The 22,148-nt window shown below is 36.2% G+C and overlaps 1 protein-coding gene across 4 annotated transcripts in view; it reads right to left on the minus strand.

Annotated features, from left to right (window-relative positions):
* LRBA (LPS responsive beige-like anchor protein) overlaps window positions 1-22,148 on the minus strand; it is a 367,939-nt gene that overhangs the window by 236,020 nt on the left and 109,771 nt on the right. For all 4 annotated transcript variants that reach the window (XM_030947121.1, XM_030947122.1, XM_030947120.1 and 1 more), the window contains 2 exons: window positions 12,003-12,067; window positions 1,154-1,262 (listed from right to left, as the gene is read on the minus strand). In XM_030947121.1, coding sequence (XP_030802981.1) covers window positions 1,154-1,262; window positions 12,003-12,067 — 174 coding nt within the window. The remainder of the gene's footprint in view (window positions 1-1,153; window positions 1,263-12,002; window positions 12,068-22,148) is intronic.

Below are 22,148 nucleotides of genomic sequence, written 5' to 3' on the forward strand. Positions count from 1 at the left end.
AAATCCAGAGCAAAAGATGTCAAGCATGTCCCAGTCCAATGATTATCAGGCAATGGAGCAAAAGGATGCACTTTTCATCTCCACAGGACTGTCGCCAAACCCTTGATGTAATAAATGAAACATGCCTGCTATTTCACCATTGCAGAACGGTACTGTAGATACCTTCCAACATCTCTGTTTGCAGGAGGGGGTAACTAGCTCTAGATGAAGTGCAGATATGTTATTAGACAACGCACAGCTTGAATCCCGGGGCCAACGCAGATGACCTTTAGAACATAAGCACTGTCTAAGACAAATATGCTTTCATCTTTGGGGAGTATTTTTTCAAGTAAAGATTTAAGAGGAAAACAGTTTAGAAATATGTTAAACACAAATGTGCCTTCAATCTCTTAATGCTTCATTTTAAAACAAAACCACAAGTAATATCACATGTCAGAAGAAAGACAAAGTACTCTTTAAGTAGAATATTAGTGAATTGAGAGAGATTTAGCTTCATTTTCATTTATCCAATAATTAAAGCACAAGGAAAGCTGATATATAATGTAACCAAGACCCTAAATTGGAGGTATGACCAAAGTGACTCAGAAAACAGGCTTGTATTTTTGTTTGAAGTCATACAAGTTTATTACATTTCGATTTAGATTCCCTTAAGTGGGATGAAAATATGAAAACACAACTAAACCACACTGAGGCATGTAAAACATAGGGAGAATGGGTTTAGAGAGGGATTAGTTAAATAGCAGATGATACAAAATGATAAAAGAAAGTAATTTCTCATTTTTCACTTCACAGCCTGTTACCACTTATCTTCAGCAAAGTGGCTTTTTTCAGACCTGTATCTTGACTGTGATGCTAAGCAGCTTTAACACAGTGATACTTGGTAAATGGAAAAGAGCAGCATTGGTATGATGAAATTCTTTCCCCTACAATCTATGGTGTGCAGATTTCAGCAAGTTCTGAGCTGCTCTGCTCAGCCTGTTTTTCCATCAAAGTCAGCAGCAAACTTATCAAATCACCTTACAACTGCAAAGCACCATTCAGAGTGGAACCTCCTGAGGCCTGCAAAGCCCATATCACAGCCTGGAATCCTTATACACAGTGGGATGGTTATGCTTTTGTGTTTTGCTTTTTGAAACAAGATTTCCTTTCTTACCTCAAATTCAGCATGGCGGTTAATGTCCTCTGCCCTCTGTCTGCTCAGGATAAACTCTGCTTCATTAGCCACTCGTACCAGATGCTCCTTCATGGTTTGACTCAGTAACCTGAGGACAGAGAAGATTTAGGAAATACCTTAAGAGAATGAAGTCCAAAAATAAAAATCTGGAAATACAGTGTATATATATGCAAATATGCTGGGCTCTTATGACTGACTTTATTGACCTAAGAAAACAGTATAAATAAGGTTGGGGGTAATTTTCTGGCCATTAGTAAAATAGTATTTCTATAGTAAACCAAAGTAAATATTAAATAAAATGTAAACACTCCAGACAGTCATTTGTCTTATCTGAAATAGAGACATATAAAAAAAAATCTTTCACATCTACCACCACACAAAGTAAGCAGTTTTTGCATATAAACACCCACAGTTAAAGCTCTGACATAATTGATGTAAAGTCTAAATTAAAAAAAATGCAATGCAATACAGTTTTCCCTCCAAATGAGAGACTGAAATTTTACGGTAAGTATACATTTAAGTAATATTTTCAGGATTATAAAACATTCTCAGTCGCACAAATGAAATGCTAAGATATACATTGTTACAGGTTATGTACAGAATAAAGCTGTAATTCAAACTGAGATTTCTGAGGCCTTCATAAACCCTGAGTTTATGAATGGCAGCAGAGCTGACAGATTGAATTACAACCCAATTATTCTCTCCATTCACATATTGTTACTAAAAACATTTCCTTTTTAATTAGTTACATTGGGATTCATAAAGTTGAAACTGGCTATACACGAGTCACACTGTTTTAGAAGTGTATGTTTCCACAGGATCACTCAAAGAAATACCAGATAAATCCATTACACGCTCTACGGATTAAATCTTAAAAATATCTGTTATTAAATCTTTTTTTGGTAAGGTTTCCAGTTGTAGAAAAAAGAGTAGCAGAATGTAAAATCACTTGCTTTCCTTGCATATATAAACTAAAGTACATTTCAACAAGTTCAGAGTGTATTGAAAGGCTTTCTTTACAACCACAGGATTTATTATTCAGGATGCCTTCTAATGCATCCAATGTTAATTTTAACCCAAATAACTTATTTATCTGAAATAAGGATCCACCTGTCTCTTACTGTATGTTTGAAAGAGTGATGCTTTGCTGTCTCTTTCCCTATGCTTTCAGAATTCCACACTTGCAGGAGACTTGCAGGTCACACGCCTGCTCCCATGAGAAGAAATCCAGAGGCAGAACAACACCTGAAGCTCTTTGTTCACTGCCCCTCTCATTCCAGAAAACAGCAGCACAGCAGCCACATGAGGCCACAAGCTCAGGAACCAGCCAAGTTGGTGGATTAGTCTCTCCCCAAGGATGAAGTCTTGAAATATGAAATATGCAAAATTTACTGTTCGAGATGTGATTTCTCCTTCTGTTGGGGAGGCTTGTACAAAAGCCACTAGTTTGAAACCACATTACAAGCCCTTTTGTTTTTTTATTATTTTTACTCACTGGTAGAATAGATGCAGCTGTTGAGCAACAAACATATAATTCTGCCAATTTATCTGCATGCATTAGTGAAAAACCAGCAACAAGGAACTGTATAAGCAATAGTCTGGGCAGATTCCAAGTGTTTTTCTCCATGATCTCCAGTAGCACATTCAAATCTGACACATAAGCATATTTAAATAAACTCTTTTTTATTGAACTAAGAACTGTTCAAAACATTAAGGGGATCACAAATGCTCATGTACTACGAGATCATGTATTACAAGTTGCATGTAACACAGTTGGACAGTATTCCATTATTTTCCCTGAGTTTGTCAATACCAATATCCTCTGCTAGCTTGATCAGACTTTGAAAAGTAACAGCGGTCCTCTAAAAGGTCTACTTTTAATCTAATTATACACTCTGAGTCCCACTTTTCTTTCATTTGTTTATGAAATCACCCTATATAATAATTGTCTTAACACTTTACAACATGGTTTTCCTTTTTATCTACTAAACATGGTAGATAACTGGTAAGCAGCCCAGCACCTGCTATGCATGTCCAGAAAGGACGGATGTGTTCCAAACAAAGCAAAGAACTACATTCCCTCACACAGGAACAACCTTGTCCAAACAGAGCAGAGGTGTACCTAGTGAAAGCAAATGAGCTTTGTCTCCTATGGATCAGTTGTTTCTTCTGCCACCCTCAGCTCTCCTCACTAATCCCACACACTTTCTTCACTTTCTCTATGATACTCCACACAGGGATAGGCCAGGTAGATGAAACTGAGACATGATTTTTCTTTTTTTCTTTTTTACATTCAAGAACTTTAAATTTTCATCTTGCTTTTCAGTTCAACCTTTTCCAAACATTGCATACGCTCAGATTAGCTTTCTAATAACAAACAATTCAAGTTGCATTATCATCTAGGGCAGTGGGGAGCTCCTTTATGAAAATAGTATCCACATACAAGGCATACCACGCAGATTTCTATTTTGAATTTACCACTTAAGTATGGAACTTTGTAAAGTAAATATATATATCCTTACATAAATTTAATGATGGCATGATATAATAGAGGAGTCTGCAGCCATCAATAAAAATCAAAGGCAAATATGAGCTCACAGCACCTGTATAAATGAACACACCTCTGCTTATGTTTAAAATTAAATTTTTATCACCTACTAAAGACAAATTTTGGGAACCTTGGCAGCTGCTAGTTTTCCATTTAAGGGAAACAAAATGTTGAACAGAAATTTGTTAAGTGTAGCTCACTGCTGCCAATAAAACAACTGTTCCCAGGTGAGCAGACCACTGCTGAAGCAAGGACAGGATTCTGACTCTTGCTGAAGAATTAGCTCTACTCCAAACCACAGTCAAAACATTTTGTATACGAGGGAGAGCCTATAAACTTAATTATCTAGATCAGGTAACTTTGAGAAACAAAGGCTTTCTTAAGAAAAAAATGTTTAGAAACGCCTGATTCTCCTCACTAAGACAGTAAGTGGCACTTCACGGATTTAAAGGATCATAATGGTCCTTTCTGGTTCCTGCTTTGGTGTCTCATGCAATTCAATCATGAATTTCTTCCTGAAAACAATTTCATTTCCTCCATCAAGTCTGTACATTCTGTTCACACTATGGGAGAGCTTCCAGAAAGATGCCCTTTCTGGAAAGGGGGGGGGGGGTTTGTGGGTTTTTTTGTTTGTGGGGTGGTTTTTTTTTGTGGGGTTTTTTTGGGTTTTTTATAAGGCTTGAAGGTTATAGAGTCATAAATTGGTTTCAGTTGGATGGGACCATAAGTATCATCTCCAACCCCATGCCATGGGCAGGGACACCTTCCACTAGACCAGGTTGCTCAGAGCCCCATCCAGCCTGGCCTTGAACACTTCCAGGGATGGAGCATCTGCAGCTTCTCTGGGCCACCTGCACCAGACCAAAAAGATATTTTACACCATATTCTCCCATAAAGTAGTTTTATAATAAGGAAATTACTGTCAATTAAAACAAAGACAAAAAACACAAACAAAATTCCCTAACCATTTTGTGCTTTTATCCTGATTTTTTTTCCCAGCAACTAGATTACATTAGTCTTTTTCAGGTAAACAAAAATTTCATCTAAAACACATTCAATACTTTTTTTTACAGCAAAATGACAGCTTTTCCCTTCTTTGAGTAAACAGACAGAATGAATTTTTTGTCTTTTTCAAAGTATGCACACCCAAGCTTAAAGATAAACTCAAGTCTAATAATTTCCTTCTTGCTGATGCTTCATAATCCCTGTATGAAGGTCCACGGACCACACTTGCCTTATATTATCTCATACACCTGCTGATTTTTTCAGTACTATTAAACACCAAATTGGTGTTGAATGTGCTGATTTACACTCCACCATCCTGATAGATTCTCTTCTTGTTTGTTCTTATTTATGACGTGCTATTGAATTATTATTTTCCTGGTCTTGATACAAGAAGAATGTGGATGGAGTGTGGATGGACACATTTTGTAGAAGTTAGACATGATTATTTATGAGTGCAAAGACACTGGGTACTGGGGCTACTCTTCTGCTTGCAGTGCACACCAGATTCAAGGTCTCAGACAAAATTTTCTTCCCAAGCACTTTTTTTCCAGACTGCAATGTTTTAAAACATGTGCTAAACTTTGAAAAGATGAGCAGCCTAGTAAAAACAATCAAGGGGATGGATTCCATGCTGGAAGTTAAATATATACTTGCATATTTTGCTGGGTCAGGAATGAAGTGCTGAACCACTGAGAGAAGGAGTTCTAGCCAAATACATGAGATAGACTGATTTTCATTGTTATGCTGGAAAACTATGAGACACAGAACCAAAAGTCCTCCTCCAATTTCTGGCTGCTGAACACTTAGATGAGCAAGTAAAAAAGCTGCTCCTTATAACACGGAAAAATTAAGAAGTACAAGAGACAAAAAAATAAACAGAAATGTGCAAAGCAAAAGCAAGTGAGAGATTGACAAATTCTGGATTACTATTGCTGATGTCTAACAATTATCAGCTTTAGTCAAAGTATGAAAAAAGCTTCTTAGGTGACACTGGCAACATTTAGGCACAAATCTATCACAAACTACTATGGGGAGAGACTAAGTCCCAGGTGCACCACAATAGAGAACTCTGAGACAGCCAAGCAAGGTGACCTTTCCTACTTGCATTCCTTCCTCATAAACCTGGCATGTAGGAGATTCTCTGACTTCAAAAGGGGATGTGTTCTACATGGATATATGTGGACTTTTATGGGATCTGACTGCTCAATGTGCTAAGTAGTGGAATTACTGTTGCAAGGGCATATTACAATTGCTTTGTGAAACACAGGTACTATACTTTACAGATACTCTACTGAATTCCCAAAGAATATAGTTAGTCCATAAAGTCTTAAAGACTGAAGTTTGAACAAATTTATTGACCTAAAATGGGAGACAAAAAAAAAAAAAAAAAAAAAAAAAGGCACCCCCAAAGCTGTGCAGACTCACCAAAATGCTGACTTGGACATCCACTAGCATTAAATGAAACAGGAGTTTGAAAAGACAGCTGAGGGAAAATCCAATATTTTCTATCTAGGAGTGCCTCTTAGGACATGGCAGAGCCCATTGAAAACTGTGTTGTGTTCACATTTCAAAGCCACTGCACAGTACTATTGGAGATGATTTCTGAAAATGTCACATCACATGGCAATAGTACAGTACATGTATGCACACAATACAGCACAAATACCTTCTTGTTACACTTGCAATAATTTTTTAGAAAGCAGATGTTATCAAAAACTTTCCATATTAAAAAAAAACATTTCAGAACTCCCAGGTGCCCAAAAGTGGTTGATGAATTTCCTTTTTCATAGACCCAACAAATTAATTATGTATTCTCACAAGCAAAACCTACCTTTGCCACATACACACCCTTCAAAACTCAGTGAAATAAAGAATTGGTTTTTCAAATGGTTGTGTCCACCACAGTATACCTTAGTGCACACACATGCACACAAAAAAATTAGTTAGCATCAAGAACCCCACCCAAGTCAACTTATCCAGCTCTGAAACACATTCAGGCTACAATTCCTAACTTTCAGCACATTTAAAATGCTGCTTTAAGTCTAGTCTAATGATCTTATGTATTCAAATTCACACATTAACAAAGCTGCTTTTTCTTTTTTTTTAACAAACCAAAACAATAACCTCAAGACTCAGAAAATAAATCATCAAAAATCTCTTTTACAAAACGTACCACTTAAACAGAAAGGGTTGTTAACAATCAAAAAGAAAGAAAATGTGGAAAACATGTCTTTTTTCTTACAAAACAAGGCTGAGGTGCAGGTCCTATGTCATTAGAATCGCAGGACAAGGAGGCTGCAGCACAGGGAGCAGGCTAGCAGTAATCAATTCTACTTTGGACCAGACTGCATTTATCATTTTTCTCCAGAGCCTTTTTTGGTCAATTATGCACAAAGTCTGACAGTTATCATCCATTTTTTCATTAATAGCTGTATTTTTCTAACTGTTTTTCCATCACAGTAGTTGCTCCTATGGCAACACAACCATCCAACATTCATTCCTTTAGAGTGACCGCAGTGTTGTGAGTGAGAGACAATTGAATGGGGCAGCCTACATCTGTCCCCTATTTTCCATTCAGAAAGCATCCAAATAATTGGCCAGCCAGCTTGATTGCCAAGTATTTCAATATTAAAAATATTTGCATTCATGATCAGTCAAAAGCAATACAGAGAATTTAAGACAAGGAACAGCAGGTGACATATGTTTAAATTTTGTTAGTACAGTCCTTAAATTCCTCCCCATCCCCTCAGCTATAGAAATATAGATGATTACAGCATTCCAGTTTTTATACTGTTAGATCTTATATATTGAGAGCATAATATTGCTGCATTTGGTTGTTTCTAGAGAGGTTTGGGACTTTTTCTTTTGGTTGGTTGATGGAGTTTTTACTTGCTACAGATGTTAAATTTGCATTCTGTTTGCCTTCCTTCTTCTCCCAATAACTTCTGAATTAATTGTATAATTCCAACAAATATTTTTAATAGAAGGCTATAGTGTCTCAAAAATAATAATTTTAAATCCAAGGGAGCACAAAATCCCTTGCAAGATTCCTTTGGGAAAAGAAAAAAAAAAGAGCTGGTTTCAACTACACTGAAAGACCCATTAGAAAATGCTCTGATACAGAGGGGAGAATTTTGATTAGATTTCACTCCTCATTTGACAACAAAGAACAGGGCAATAAAAAAAAGCTACAGAAAAACAAACATGGATACACATATGAATCCTTATGTTTTGGGTTGCCTTGTTTGAATAAGGATTTGAAAAAGCAAAGGTAAGGAGAGGAAATTATACATGGATTCTGCTAGTTTAATGAGATTGTCTTTAAACCAAACATTTTGGGACTTTTTTTAGTGAATATTCATTTACAAGCATATAAAAATGTAAGCATAGAACATTGTTCCATAATTCTTCAGATGGCCAAGAAAACTGTGCTTGAGAATATTAAAATCGAGCATCTTCCAGAGTCTCTTCAACTGAAAATTGGAAAGAATAATTGCTGCAGCATGCTTAGGAGACTGATCCCTCAACCCCTGCCATGCCAAACCCATTATCACCCCAAAGGGGATAATAACTGTCATGCCTGCTCTCAAGCTCCAGTACGTTTGTTAGTGCCCTGACTGATACAGAAAACAAGATCCAGCATAAGAGATGCTTCACACTAAAGTGTGCTAATGAATCACAGCGACAGCAGAGGGTTTTAACCTTCACACAGCAACGGAGCTGCTCGCTAACCAGTCAACTACAGGAAATCAGGCTCTAGCAAAAGAGCCATTTGTACATGCAAGGAAATAAAACAAAGCTGATCTTGGTTTAGTTCATAAATAACAGCTCCACCATCTTGTGCATAAGGAGGAAACACAATTAGTTCCAAGGTTCAAAAAAGGAATCCGTCTGGGCACCTCAGAAGTCTCCAAAGGAGAGGGCTGGCCGTGGCAGTGAACTAGACCCCATCTAAAGGATGGTTCTGGTGAACAAATTCCCTCGCCAATAAGTTCTCAGGTTCAGAATCCAAAACAGACTCTCCCTAAAGGGAGGATCCAAAGGTGAAAGGCAAGCACAAAGAATGAAATCCAGACTGACAGAAGTTCAGCAGGCTAAGGAAAACATTTCACAACCTATCCTTCTGCTGCACAGATGGCTCAGTACATGGAGGAGCCATGGGGACAGGCACCTTTTTAACAAGGTTTCAAAGAGCATTCATAGTGTTCCCAGACACTACATCAACAGAGAACAATACTTTTTTTTTTCATTAAAACCAGATTAATGTTAAATGTAGTAATGTATTGAAATTGATGTATCTTTTACTGCACAGAAAGAGGTTATTTTTCAATACCTGCTCCTTTACCTTACATTCTGTACCTTGCTGGATTTCTATGCTGGCTTTTTAATTTTTACTATGCTTGTAACCTGGACTTCAGGCCTTCAGTTGTGTATCTCTGTTTTAGGCAGTTTTACAGTTCTGTATTTCCACTCACCAGCTCCTGTTCAGAGATTTTCTTTCAGTTCAAGACTCAAAACTTCACTGGGCACAAACTAATCATTTCTGCTCTACACATGAAGAGGGTGTGATCTACCTGGAAAGGCAGGGAGCAACTTTTCTGTGGAACACATTAGTTACTTGTGAACATGAAGAAATTCAGACCAACACATTCTGAATGCAGCACACATACTGCAGATCTTACGAGTCCCAGAGGCAAACATCCTGCACATATTTGTGTCCAGGGAATCCTAGCCAAAACACGGCAAGCCTAAATCTAAAATTTCCAACCACTGAGAGAAAGAGAGGTACATTCATACCTTTCACATAAAAGCAAAAAATACATTTGAAAGCAAGTAGAAGAGAGATTTACATCTCCCCTTCTAGACTTCTTCCAGAAAGATTTTTCAGTCATCTTATTTGCCAAAAAAAAAAAAAACCTAAAACAAACAGCAGAACATACCTCAAGCTGGAATATCCTATAGCACCATTAGTCCAAAAAATCTAGTAATAAACACTGGGAATAAAACTCTGATTTACAAAGATTATAGGGTGATCAAATTCCCCCCATGAAGGCAGTACACAATAGCAATTCTGTGATTCCACAAACTCCAGACAGTTCTTCCAGTCCTTGATTTTATTTATTGTAACTCTCATGTCATGGTGCCCTACAGAAATCCTTCCCTATCCTATCCTTCCCTGGTACTGAACCAGTTCTATCCTTTCTACAACTACTTTGTCATATTTTCTTGTGCACTTGTAGAAACAACTTAAAATTCAGCTTTTATTGTATAACTATGCAGCTAAAGCCTAAATCAGTATCATTCAGACATTTTCTTAAGTTTCAATTAAAAGACTTTAGCTTTTGGAGTTTTTAAGACTATAATGCTATGGCAAAAATATACAGAAAATAGCAAATGGAATAAAACACAAGCTCTGAGATGTTTTAGTCCAAATGTTAGCATATGTGCAGGAAAAATAATGTGCAAATTGCATAAAGAGAAGGAAAGAGTAGTTCTGGAATACAGTTCCTATCATTAGAAGGATAATAGTTTGATTTTAGTGATTGCTGAAAAGCCACAAAGCAGTGCAATTCAGCAGTAACCATAAGGGCTCCTATAAACAGCAATGCAGGAAAATGGAGGCAGATAAAAGGAGCCATTTTTAAGAAATTAATCCCCTCTCCTCTTCACCATAATGAATGTTATGCTCCCACTTAAAAAAAAAAAAAAAACTAAAAGAAAACCCAACTCTGCTACACGTCAGAAATGAAATGAAGTAACAATTACACAGACATTTTCTGCTAACCAAAACCACACTTCCTAGTCTTCAAGGGATCATTTGTCCCTGAGACAGCCACTCTGGCTCAGGCTAGACTCTAAGTTATTGATGTTGTTTATGGAGGTGGGGGAGTGATTCCATCTGTCTGTGATGGGCATTGCATGTTTTGAGGAGAAAATAGTCAATTCCACACAGTTTACTGATAGAAAGCTTGACCTGGACGAGCTGAATAGCTACTGGGTGACTGCCATGCCCAGCTCAGTCTCAGCAACTGATTTGTCCATGATAATCATCTTACACAGATGAACCTTACATTGTGGTTTACATGTGTGTGGGATCTCTATGTTATCTATGCTAATAAAACATTAATCAAAGGCCAAATTTATAGCAGGCATTTTGTAAGTAGGGTCAAGACAGGTCAGCCTCACATAATAGGAAACAACTATAGGCTAGATCTTAACACTGTAACTGAACACCCCTGTTACTTTACCTTGGCCCTTGGGATCAAGACTAGTAGCAAAATGTTTTTCCTGCCTCAGAATAGTGTTTCGCCTACCATAAACTGAAATGCAACCATTAAAAGCCATTAAAATGGCCATTATTTTTATGTATCTTGAGAACATCTCCCTCTTAAGAAAAAATATCTCAAATAGCCATTTCTCCATTCCTAAAATGATAAAAAGGTATTTCTATAGCATATTAATTTATGTGATAAATTATTATGGTTTTAGTTAGATAGTTGTCCTAATCATGTAAAATTTATTTTCTGTTTGGATTCTTACTAGCTGAAGTTACTCAGTAACTGAAGTTACATTTAAATAAATGGCATTTCTTATAATACACCTTAGCTAACATCTTGAAAAAAATCCTTTAGAAAAAAAAGTAAATGCTGTTCTTTGTCTGCTTCAACAATCAATTCAATATTAATGAATAAAATATTGATGGTTCTGAACACTGCTACAAGTCAAAGAGCATGGCCTCATCACCTGCTCTGTCATTTTCTGTAAGTTCCAATAATATACATATAAAGTTATGGATAGAACATTAAACTAAATGGCAATATTAAGAGGGTTTTTTCCTTAGAGGGCCTCTCCTCCTTTCTAGTTTAAGAGATAGATCAGAAATAAATGAGCAAACTGGAATCTAATTTTTGAGACAGAGGCTTATCTCACAATTCCTAGCAGTAATGTCTTTCAAATATCAATTCCCTTTCTCAAGAGATTAGCTGAATACAAATTATAGTTTCAACATTAACCAGTACACAAGGAAGGAAGAAAGAAAATCCATGACACACAGATAAGCAAAGTATTTAATGAAACTAAAGAGCATTAAGATTCTGCAAAATCCCATATTCAGAATGAGAACTGAACCAAAGTATTAAAGAACATGAAACCATGCTCATAAAACTTAAAAGAAAATTACACAAAAAGGAAGAAGAAAAATTATTTTTAAAAAGTTTCAAGGCACAGAACTCCCTGAAGGCTAAGGCAGACGTGCTATCAAATATTGTGACTTACCTTCCTTCATTAACAAGCTCAATAAAGGCCAGGCCAGCATTCTTCTGTATAGAGTTTTGCCATTCCTGGGTAAAGACAAAACAGAAGAGAAAACTAGCTGTATAAAAACAAAACTTGGAAGAGGCATTTTCAGAGATAAAATAATACACTTTCTTTTCCACTTCAGCAACTTACAGCACCATCAGCAAACACACAAAGCACTAATTGTGTGCAGATCAGGAAGCAGTGAATACCAGCATGAAGGAACAGGGCACCATCATTTACTTAAGGTCATATTAATGGGAGAAGAAAATCCAAAAACATCCCACAAAGGATTCCATCATTGTCGTTTGTTGTGTCATGTAATAATCCTGAACTTGCTCTGGTTCATGGATGCTTTTTGCTTTTTTGAGCCATGATAGTGCCAGAAACTGTTTCACACTAAGGCAAGGGTTATTCTTTAGACACAATTTTCTCTTGTAGCTTAAACCCTAGTAGGGATATTTCCTAATAACAACCCTCACTTCAGCACCACACAGTCATCTCTAATCATTTAAAAAAAATCTGTTAACAATCCAAATATTGCACCATTAACACATTATGGTTTTTTTAAAATGTAACATTTTTAACACACTGAAATAATGCCAATGGCAGATGAACATGCACTGCACATTCCTTAAATCCAGCTGAACCTTGAATTAAGCAAAACTCTACATCGCTTAAACATGTAGGTGGGTTTTTGCCTGGCTCCCATAAGAGACACAGGGTGAGCAATCAACTCAGATGGCCTATCACTGGGGCTTCTTACCCTCATTTGAAAGATGAGAAGAAAATAAAATTACTTCACAAACACAGAAAATAGATTTTTTTAAATCTTACACCACATAGGAACAAGTTAACCCAGTAAAAAATTAGAGCAGTACATAAGTGTGTACCTCATATTTCGGGGAAAATGTAGAGGCAAATAGAATAGGACAAATATAGCTCTTGATTTAAACTCTTCAATTCTTCTAATCTAATACAAAAGACTGATTCTGCAGCAGACAGATAGTTAAGTTTCATGTGCTGTTCACATCAACTTCCTTGATTTTTCACTCTTTGTTCTATGAAATAAGAATCCTACTGATTATCTACATGAGTACTTTTATCATTGTGGTTATTTTTAAAAAATCTCATCAGCTCCAAGGCAGGAAAAAAGTTCAAAACGTCTTAAACAAATTTCAGATTTCTGAATGTAGGAGGTTTTTAATAAACAGTGTGAGGGTGCATTTTTTGGTGCTCAGTGTTGCAGAATTACCTCTCAGTCAGTGAGACAAAGGTTTGATCAGACACACACTGAAACAACGTTGTTATTTACAACTTAAATCCTGCCCCTCTGCCCCCACAAAAAAAACCCACAAAAAAAAAAATTTTGCAAATTTCAAATGCAGGGGAGAAATTATTACTCTGATTTCTCAAGCTGTTTTTCCAGGCCTAACACATGCTTATCATGTTTATCATGCTCATCATGTTTAAGCTGCAACAATGTATTACAATTTTCAAGGAGTCAGAATTAAAAGCAGAATAATTGGAACACGTGATGTATTATTCATCACAAATTATAAATGTATTCTAGTGGAAAACAAAAAACGCCTTTTAGTTTCTAATATTCTAAACAAAACAGCACATGCAAATAATCCTTCAAGAGGTTTTAAATGTAGTATCAGGTTCTAAATATTTAGCTTCATGTAATGATAACTGAAACTATTCTGTTAGCTGAAGTGTGAGAAAACTCAAGAAAAGCAAAATATTTTTTTTCCATTTATGACACTGTCCATCTGCTATTCTGCTTTCTAAAGAGTTCACAACAACACTTGAAAATTTAATTGGTGAAGATGGAGGCTGCCAAAAGTGAAAAGAAAGTGCATTTATCATGATACTTTTCAGCATTTTTCTCTACATCAGACATCATCAAAGAAGGTGTTAGTCTAAACATTTTCATAAATCACAGCTGAACACACCCTAAAGCTTATTTTAATAGTTGAAAGAAAAGACTAATGGTCTTCATCTTTCATGATCCATTCAATATCTCCCCACAGTATATGTTCACTCTCAAACAATTACACTCAGTATACATATTGCATTATTATATCCGCATCTTAGTTATCCATCTCCCAAAGGTACTAGGGAAAAAACATGTTAAAAGCTTCAAACTCAACCACTAATGCAACTAAATAACTACAAAACACATTTCAGCATTTTTCTGAGGAAGGGCTGATCAACTGAGTCGATAAATTCATACCTGTTCTAAGCTGTAGGTAATTGACCATCATTTCCCGTGGCTGTAAATGTTTAGCGACCAAGAGACATCATCTACCTCTAATGCTTTTGGTCACTGAACTCTCAACAGTGAAGCAAGGGGAAAACCAAGAAGCACTAGACACGATCACAAATAACTCCAATGAGAAATCACCATAACAAGGACACAAATAAGAAATTACATTTTATTCAAATACTTTGTCTAAGGATAGGAATTCCTGATAAGGATTTCCTGATAAGGAAATTTCCTAACTCATTACTGTGTCACCTATTTCCTTAATAGAAACTATAAACAGCCCCACAAATAGAGGCAAGGACTAAAACCTTTCCTGAAATGGTGCTCCAAACCTGATCTGAATTATAATTTTGTATAAAATAACATAGTACATTTCCTTTCTATACAGCACAACTCTGCAGTGAGCAAAAATACATCCCAGTCCTCTATAGCTTTAATTTTATATCATCAACAAGTTTCATTAGCACAGTCTTACTGAGTGCACAAGGGTCATTAAAGGAAAACACTAAACAGTAGTGGTCTTAAACCCCTCCTTTCAGAAACTAATCATCTCCCTCGAGGTTGATATCATGACCTGTTGTACTATTGAGTAATGCTGGGGTTATTTAATCTATTTTACAGTGGGGGTTTTTAATTAACCTTAACTAATGATCAGTTGTATGACAGCACCAAATTCTCTAATAAAACTCATAAATTACTACATTTCCTTTTTTCTAGGAAATACCAAGACCAACAGCATGCATTAGACTATAACCATAGACCAAAACACACAAAATACCACAAGCTGGATAAGACCATAGCCAGCAAGAAGATTAGTGTAGCAAACAGGCTTCAGTTCTTGTACATCCCATTTTATGTCATTGAGCCCACATGTGCATGTGTAGCTATCTCAATCTTCAGATGCATTTAAAAGTCTTTCACACTATTTCATCCTCATATTTCCTTTCATAAAAAACAAGGTACATCTCTTATCACACAAGATAAGTGAAGTTCTTAAAAAATTTCTGCCTTGAATTTGCTATTGGCTTCCTACCCATTCTGAGTATCCTTGTTCAGATCAAATACTTCAGGAACTGCTTATTTACCCAAAAAGCCTTTTTCTGCAAGCAGCAGATAGCAGTAGCCAGCTTCAAAACAAAGAATGCAGGTGGTTCTTTACACAATGTGTAAAGAATCTATCACCAAAAGCATACCATGGTGATTAAAAGTTCAATAGGATCAAGAGGAAACAGAACAAGTAAATATCAAAACCAAAATAAAACACATTAATATTGGCTAAATACACAGAAACTGCATCCAATTCAGAAGCACCCTGAGCAAAAGCTGCTGGAGAGTGGAAGAGTATCACACTTGTCCCATTTTACTCTTTTTGAGCATGTCTTTATGTCTACAGTTGGAGATAGAACAAGAAGTAAAGTGGAGCCTTTATCTAGCCCAATACAACCATTCCCAAACTGTAATCACTCAAACAAATACCAAGAAAATTTTGTTGATACACATTTTTGTTGGTTTGGAATTTGAAATGCTTGCCTGTAGACAGTGAATGGGCATATCCCCCCTCAGCTGTACACCCTTGGTAAAGTAATTTAATCGTATTTTAAACAATTATGGCAGGGGTGTTGGACCTAGATGTTCTTTAAGGTCATTTTCAACTAAAACCATTCTACCATCCTCTTAATACCTCAAAGCATACATTCATCAAGGTATATACAAACATTTCCAACACCAACCCATCAACTAGTCTGATGGCTAAGCAATTAACCATGGACCTTGAACAGAATATTTAAAACATTTCCAATAGATGAAAACTGCTCTATTTCCAACTGTAACAAACTGTTCTGCTGCCCTCATTCATATATATACACAAATGCATGCTCCTTAAAAATTCATTTTTCTCAGAAACTTAAAAAAAATCCTTCTAAACAGTTTAACATATTCTACAATTAAGGATTATATCTAGCAGTGGAAACACACACTCATCAGCAGACAAAAAAAAGAAAATTCTTCACTAATCCATCCTTCCCATAAAGCTGGTGGAGTTTTGATAATTTATTTTGGTTATGAAACAAAGGAGAAGGATGACTTTGGTACTGACAACTATGAATGGGGCACTACGGAGCAGGGTGGGAAAAATGTGTTAACATATGACCAAGAGACATATTATATCCTAGAGTAAAGGTCAAATCTGCATGAAAAACTTGTTCATAGAGAGATACACTAATCTTTAAGTGCCTAAAGTAAACTATCAAGAACTTTTCAGCAGTGTTTGCACTTGGTGTCAGCACTCTCTCAGCACCACATCGACTACAGGCTTGAATGAACTCAGCAATAAAGAACATATAGTGAAAAGTAGATTATATCTCAGCTGGGTTCTTCATAATTAAAAAAAGTTAGACTGCATGTTAAGCAGAATCTCTGAAAACATAAATTACTTTTAAAGGTTGAAGCATGCTTCAGTTATTTTAATCTATGAAACTCCATTGAAAAAAATTAGAAGCAACATGGACTTATAGGAAATCATATCTAGAAACCATGCAGCAATTTAATATCAAAATTAGCAAAGGCCAAGTACTTACAAAAGAGGAACATTTTGCAAAGATGTGACAAATTAATATAAGAATAACATGAGAACACATTTGAGATAGTTATCCAGTATATATACAGACATACCTGTATGCTCAAATAAAATTTAAAAACCATGAACAAAGAACAAAAGAACAATTAGAAACTGGCTAAGAAAAAAAATAATTTTAATAAATATTTTCATGGCCCTTTCTCTACAGAACATCACCACTATTGCTGAATCCTGAAACAAAGTGAGAACTTGCAAAAATATTTACTACTATCCAAAAAATTCAGAACATCCTGTCACCCAAAGAACATTATCGAACAGGCTTGGATTTACTGAAATTTAAACAAAGGCTTCTCTATGGAAGCTTTAACGCGGCATCTCTGTAACAAGCCCAACTACCTCACTAATCAATACAGAGGGTTTGATTTCAATAAGGGTGATAAAAGTTACTCTAACCCTGGCCAGCTACAAGCTCTCAACAGATGATGGTCATTAGGGCTCTATCGGGGTCCCACGTACTCGGGCTGTATAAATGTGTCCTATTAGTACAGGGCCTGTCTGCTTGGCAACTCCGGGCTCAAGACAAATGGCAGCTGCTGCCCTTCAAGGTCTGAAGTCAAGTCCTCTGGGAATCTGAAAGCCCAACTGGAAAAATCAAGGCCTGTTCATTAGAGACTGCTTCAGGGAAACTTGCAAGGCTGCCATTAGAACTTTATAAAAGAGCTAATTATTTTTATAAGACTTTTAAAACTATCAAGCACACCCAGTTATAATAAAAAGTATTTACTGCTGGCATTCCATTAAAAAAGACATTGCTTTTTGTCAAAAAAATCTGCTGGTGACAGTACACAACTGAAGTCTTTGTATTGAAAATTTTAATGAGTCTTTTAGGAGAAAGTTGTGTAAAAATTGACTAGATGAGAGAGCTTCTCAAGTGAAGGCATAACACCACACCCACTAATGTGAGAAAATATCCCAAACACACTCATATCAAACTAATGAACCACACATAAAGGAGGGCTGAGATTGTGCATGTGTGATTATCTACCCCTGAAAAATAGAAGGAATTCAAGAAACAAACACATGCAGTGTTGCAAAGGTGACCGAAAAGAACAAACAAAATCCTTGTTTCAAATCTGCACTGCTGAGGAACAGCCAAACATGCTGCAGTACGTGTGTATTAATAAATCAGTCAGAATGGCACAGGACCCACATGGTACCAAAAATTAAGGCTAGCAGAAAAATGAAAATTACTACTGTTTCAGTATTTTTCCTCTGTTTTATCAAACATCGAAACAATAATAATGATAACTCCTTTCATAAAATATACTCTGGGGAAAAGTTGGTACATGACCTTTTTTTTTTATTCACAACCACAAAATTCTTTACTATTTTAACTATGAAACCAAATCAAAGTTTCTGGTACTGAAATATTTTCCCAGTCGCACAGCATGACAACACCGTATTGAGTTCTAAGGTTATAACAGATCACTGGTACAGAGTATTTATTACAAATCTTTTAAAAGTGCTATATGAAATTCATTAGTGCTCCTTAATCAATTCTTGGACCAACACGCACATGAGCTTCCGACTGCCTAATTCAAAAAAGCAATTACAACCCTAGTCCTCATGTAAAAGGACGACAGAAAGAAGCTATGTGAAACCAGTTTAAAAGAATGAAAATGTAAAGAAAACAGATTAGGAATGATTTATATCAATGCCTAGTGCTGAAGTTAATTACAACTAACCCAATAAAATAGTGCCTTTATTATTGTACAGCAAGTAATAACCTTAGACGCAAAAACCAGAACTCTTTGCTGACTTTTGCATGCTCAATTCCACAGCACACTACATTAAGAATTAAAGAAGTAGTAAATAAGCCATACAGAAACAGCAGGTTTTTAACTAAAAGCAGAAGACTCCCCTGCTGTTTAACCATGTGGGTTATTCCATGTAAACAGAGCTTCCTATAAACTAGTATTATGTTGTTAGTGGTAAATGCCTAAAACTATAATGAGAGTTTAATTTCAATACTTAAAAGTTAGAGTTCAAGTCACAGTAAGCTTTTATAGATTCTGAGAATAAATTATACACATGTAGAGCTGGAGTTACATACTTAAGTACTAGATTCTTCAGTAAAAATACCACAGAAAAAACTGTCAGCTTGTCAGACAATGCCTTTTGTGCTATGAGATTACTCTCAAAGTGACAACTGTAACCTTCTCTACAAAGGACATAAATCTATCCTAAAAAAATACATTGTTATGAAAGATATACGATATAAAATATTACAGCACATACAATCTTTAAAAACTACACACAGCCAAAAACCTTGAGATAGGTTGCATTTGCCATAATTTACGGTAACACCAAATATTCTTAAAACAGCAATAAAAGAAAACTTTAACTTAATCCAAAATTCATACAAAATTATAAAAATATCACATATAAATGCAATTATAACAGTAAGAATTTTCACAACATAAAAGCTGCATATCTCTCTGATCAAAATGCATAAGCTTCATTTTTGTATCTAGTTTGAACAAAGTATGAAAAACTGGGGAAAAAACTGAATGAGTGGTTTTCAGGTCCCCAGTTTCTGATGGAGGAAGCAATTTCCCCAGGCAGCTTTTCCCTTTTTCTCTCCCACTAGCAGGCTGTTGCCATGACACCCCATGAAACAAAATTAGGGGTCAGGTTTGAGTTCATCTAGCAGCAAACCTTCTCCACTGCAGTTTCCTCTCCAGGTTCTTTAACCATCGGCTATTTTCAATGCCAAGATGAAAGACTACGAGTTTCAGAAAGAATATGAACAGGAATCTTAAAACTTAATTGAGAAATCCAAGTACCAAGCAGTTCTGTAAATAGGCAGCAATGGGAAGCACAAAACTCTTAAGTCAAAGGAGATGAGTCAGAAAAACAGACGTGAGGAATAGCAACAACATAAGATGAACAAAAGGAAAAGATCCAAATAATTAAGTTGCAGTGCCAGCGTCATTTTCATGAACAAAGGCAAACAAATTGAGGAATAGCAGGAGCATAACGCAACTGACCCTTGATTTCAGTACTTTTTTGTTTAACTGTGATTGTAATTTGAGATTTTGTAGAGCCACTGAACAGGAAGGAAAATGCCTTTCAAGGTAGACTACAAATTACAAAAACGAGAAAATCACAGCAAACTCAGTGCTGTACAGCAGCACCAGTAGTGCTGGACTAGTCCCACTGATAGCAGCATTCATCATCACCATGAAATAGCAGCAATCTTCCTGCTCAATGTCCTTAGCTTCAAATAAATAAATTTAACTAATAAAGAAACATGACACTGGTTTTGGAACCATAAGCCCCTTTACACACCGGGGGGGTTGGAAATAAAGATCTTTAAGGATCCTTCCAACCCAAACCTTCTATGATTCCATGATTCTGGTATCACCCTTTTCCCCAAATGTAGCTTGGCTTCTATTTAAGTCTCATAATGAATGTATGCACATTATGAACATGATTCTTGCTATCATTTTATCTTTGAGGGAATGAAAATTCAAGTATCTAAACCAATCCCACCTCTTCACTCATAACACAGGTTGTCCAAACTTGTCCCTTGATATTCCCTAAGACAATGCTATCCTAATGCAGATCTTTTCTTAAATGATTTAGAGAAAATGAGGCTAAATAATTTTTTTTTAAAAAGGCAGAAAAACTATCTCTCCCATTACTCTCCACTTGCATACTCTGTTCCCTTCCTCATCCTAGATCTATCGTCTTTCTTTACACTAAAATATAATATATATAAAACATGTTGCAACAAAGGTCTCTATTATCATCTGTCACCACAATAAACATGATAAATAATAATTTTTTGCTCCTTTCACTGCAAATCCTTACCTGCACTCACCAAGCAGATTTACCAAAAGAATAATATATCCATCTTGGTTTCAGGTAGAAATAGAAATAAATGTCTGAAGAACTATTCAAAGAGCACTAGAAAATCCAGCTGTTTCTTCTGAATCAAAATTGACTCTGAATAGGATCTAATACCTGATAGACCTCAATATCATGATTGCTGCATAATCTGAATTATGAGTTTTTATCACTTAAGTTACCACAAAATACTCATGGAAAAATTATTGCATTGCCAATGACCCTTAATCAGACAAATGTTTTCCCAGTTCCACAAATAGGCAAAAAGCAGAGATGCATATAAGTAAGAGTGCAAGTCTGACAACTGAACAGCACCACTCCACATAGTTTCTCTGAGCAGAACTTCCAGTAAATAGCACAGCTTCCCAAATCCTGAGTTTCCCAAGCAGTTCTGCTTGGAAACAGAGACACATTATTTGGTTTATTAACACAAACAAAAAAGTTCCCATATTTGTAATTTGTATTATATCAGCAAGAAACATTGCTGCTCACTGAACTTTCCATAATCTCCTACCCCTCCCCTGCACTAACCCTCTTTCCATAGTCTCAAATTAAACAGACTGGCTGTAAAACAGCAGGGTGTCAAATTAAAGCACACTTTATTTTCAGAGGTCTCCACACTTCGCGGCTGACTTCCTGTCAGGAAGAGTTCCATTTCAGTGCATAGCCCCACCAGCAGGGAGCTCACAGAATTAAGTGCCAGTTGATATTACTTTGTTTTGCATTTACCACCCCTGAGAATACTGTTCAAAGATCTAGTTATAAAGTCAGCATGGTATCATCCTTCTGACTAGACTGCCAAGCCACAGGGTGTGCTCTTGCTGCACAAAACTCACCTTAAATGGTGGTGTTTTTTTAAGTCCTAGTGCGCTGGTGAAGCAACAGGATGCCTTTTTTCTTCAGAAAAGTCTTGCTTCTGCAGCTAAATTATGTTCCCTCAGTTTTGAACATCTGCAGCACTGTACATTAATGGAAATTAAGCTGTCCTGTTCCCCTATCCCACTCCCAAGATTCACATTAGACAATCCACTCTCCTCCCTAGACATAAAAATGTATACATTAATCAATCAAACTCTCAGGAACACATCTTTAAGGGCTAATATTTCTAGCTGGAGAGGGTGTGTTTTCCATTTAACTCACACCAACACCATGTCCTGAATTTCTCAGTAAATGCAAATAATTTTTAACTTGTGAGAATTTTTCTTTATATGAGCTTATAATATATGGGAAGTCTATAGAATCACTAAAGATTGTACTTTAAAAAAAGAAAATCAGGGAGGAAAAATCCTCACTTTTGCCACAGAATTCTGTTTTAGTAAGAACAACTTCGGGAAGTTCATCTCTCTACACTCTAGTGCGGCAAACT

The sequence above is a fragment of the Camarhynchus parvulus genome, chromosome 4 (assembly GCF_901933205.1).
Source record: "Camarhynchus parvulus chromosome 4, STF_HiC, whole genome shotgun sequence".
Classification (NCBI taxonomy): Eukaryota; Metazoa; Chordata; class Aves; order Passeriformes; family Thraupidae; genus Camarhynchus; species Camarhynchus parvulus.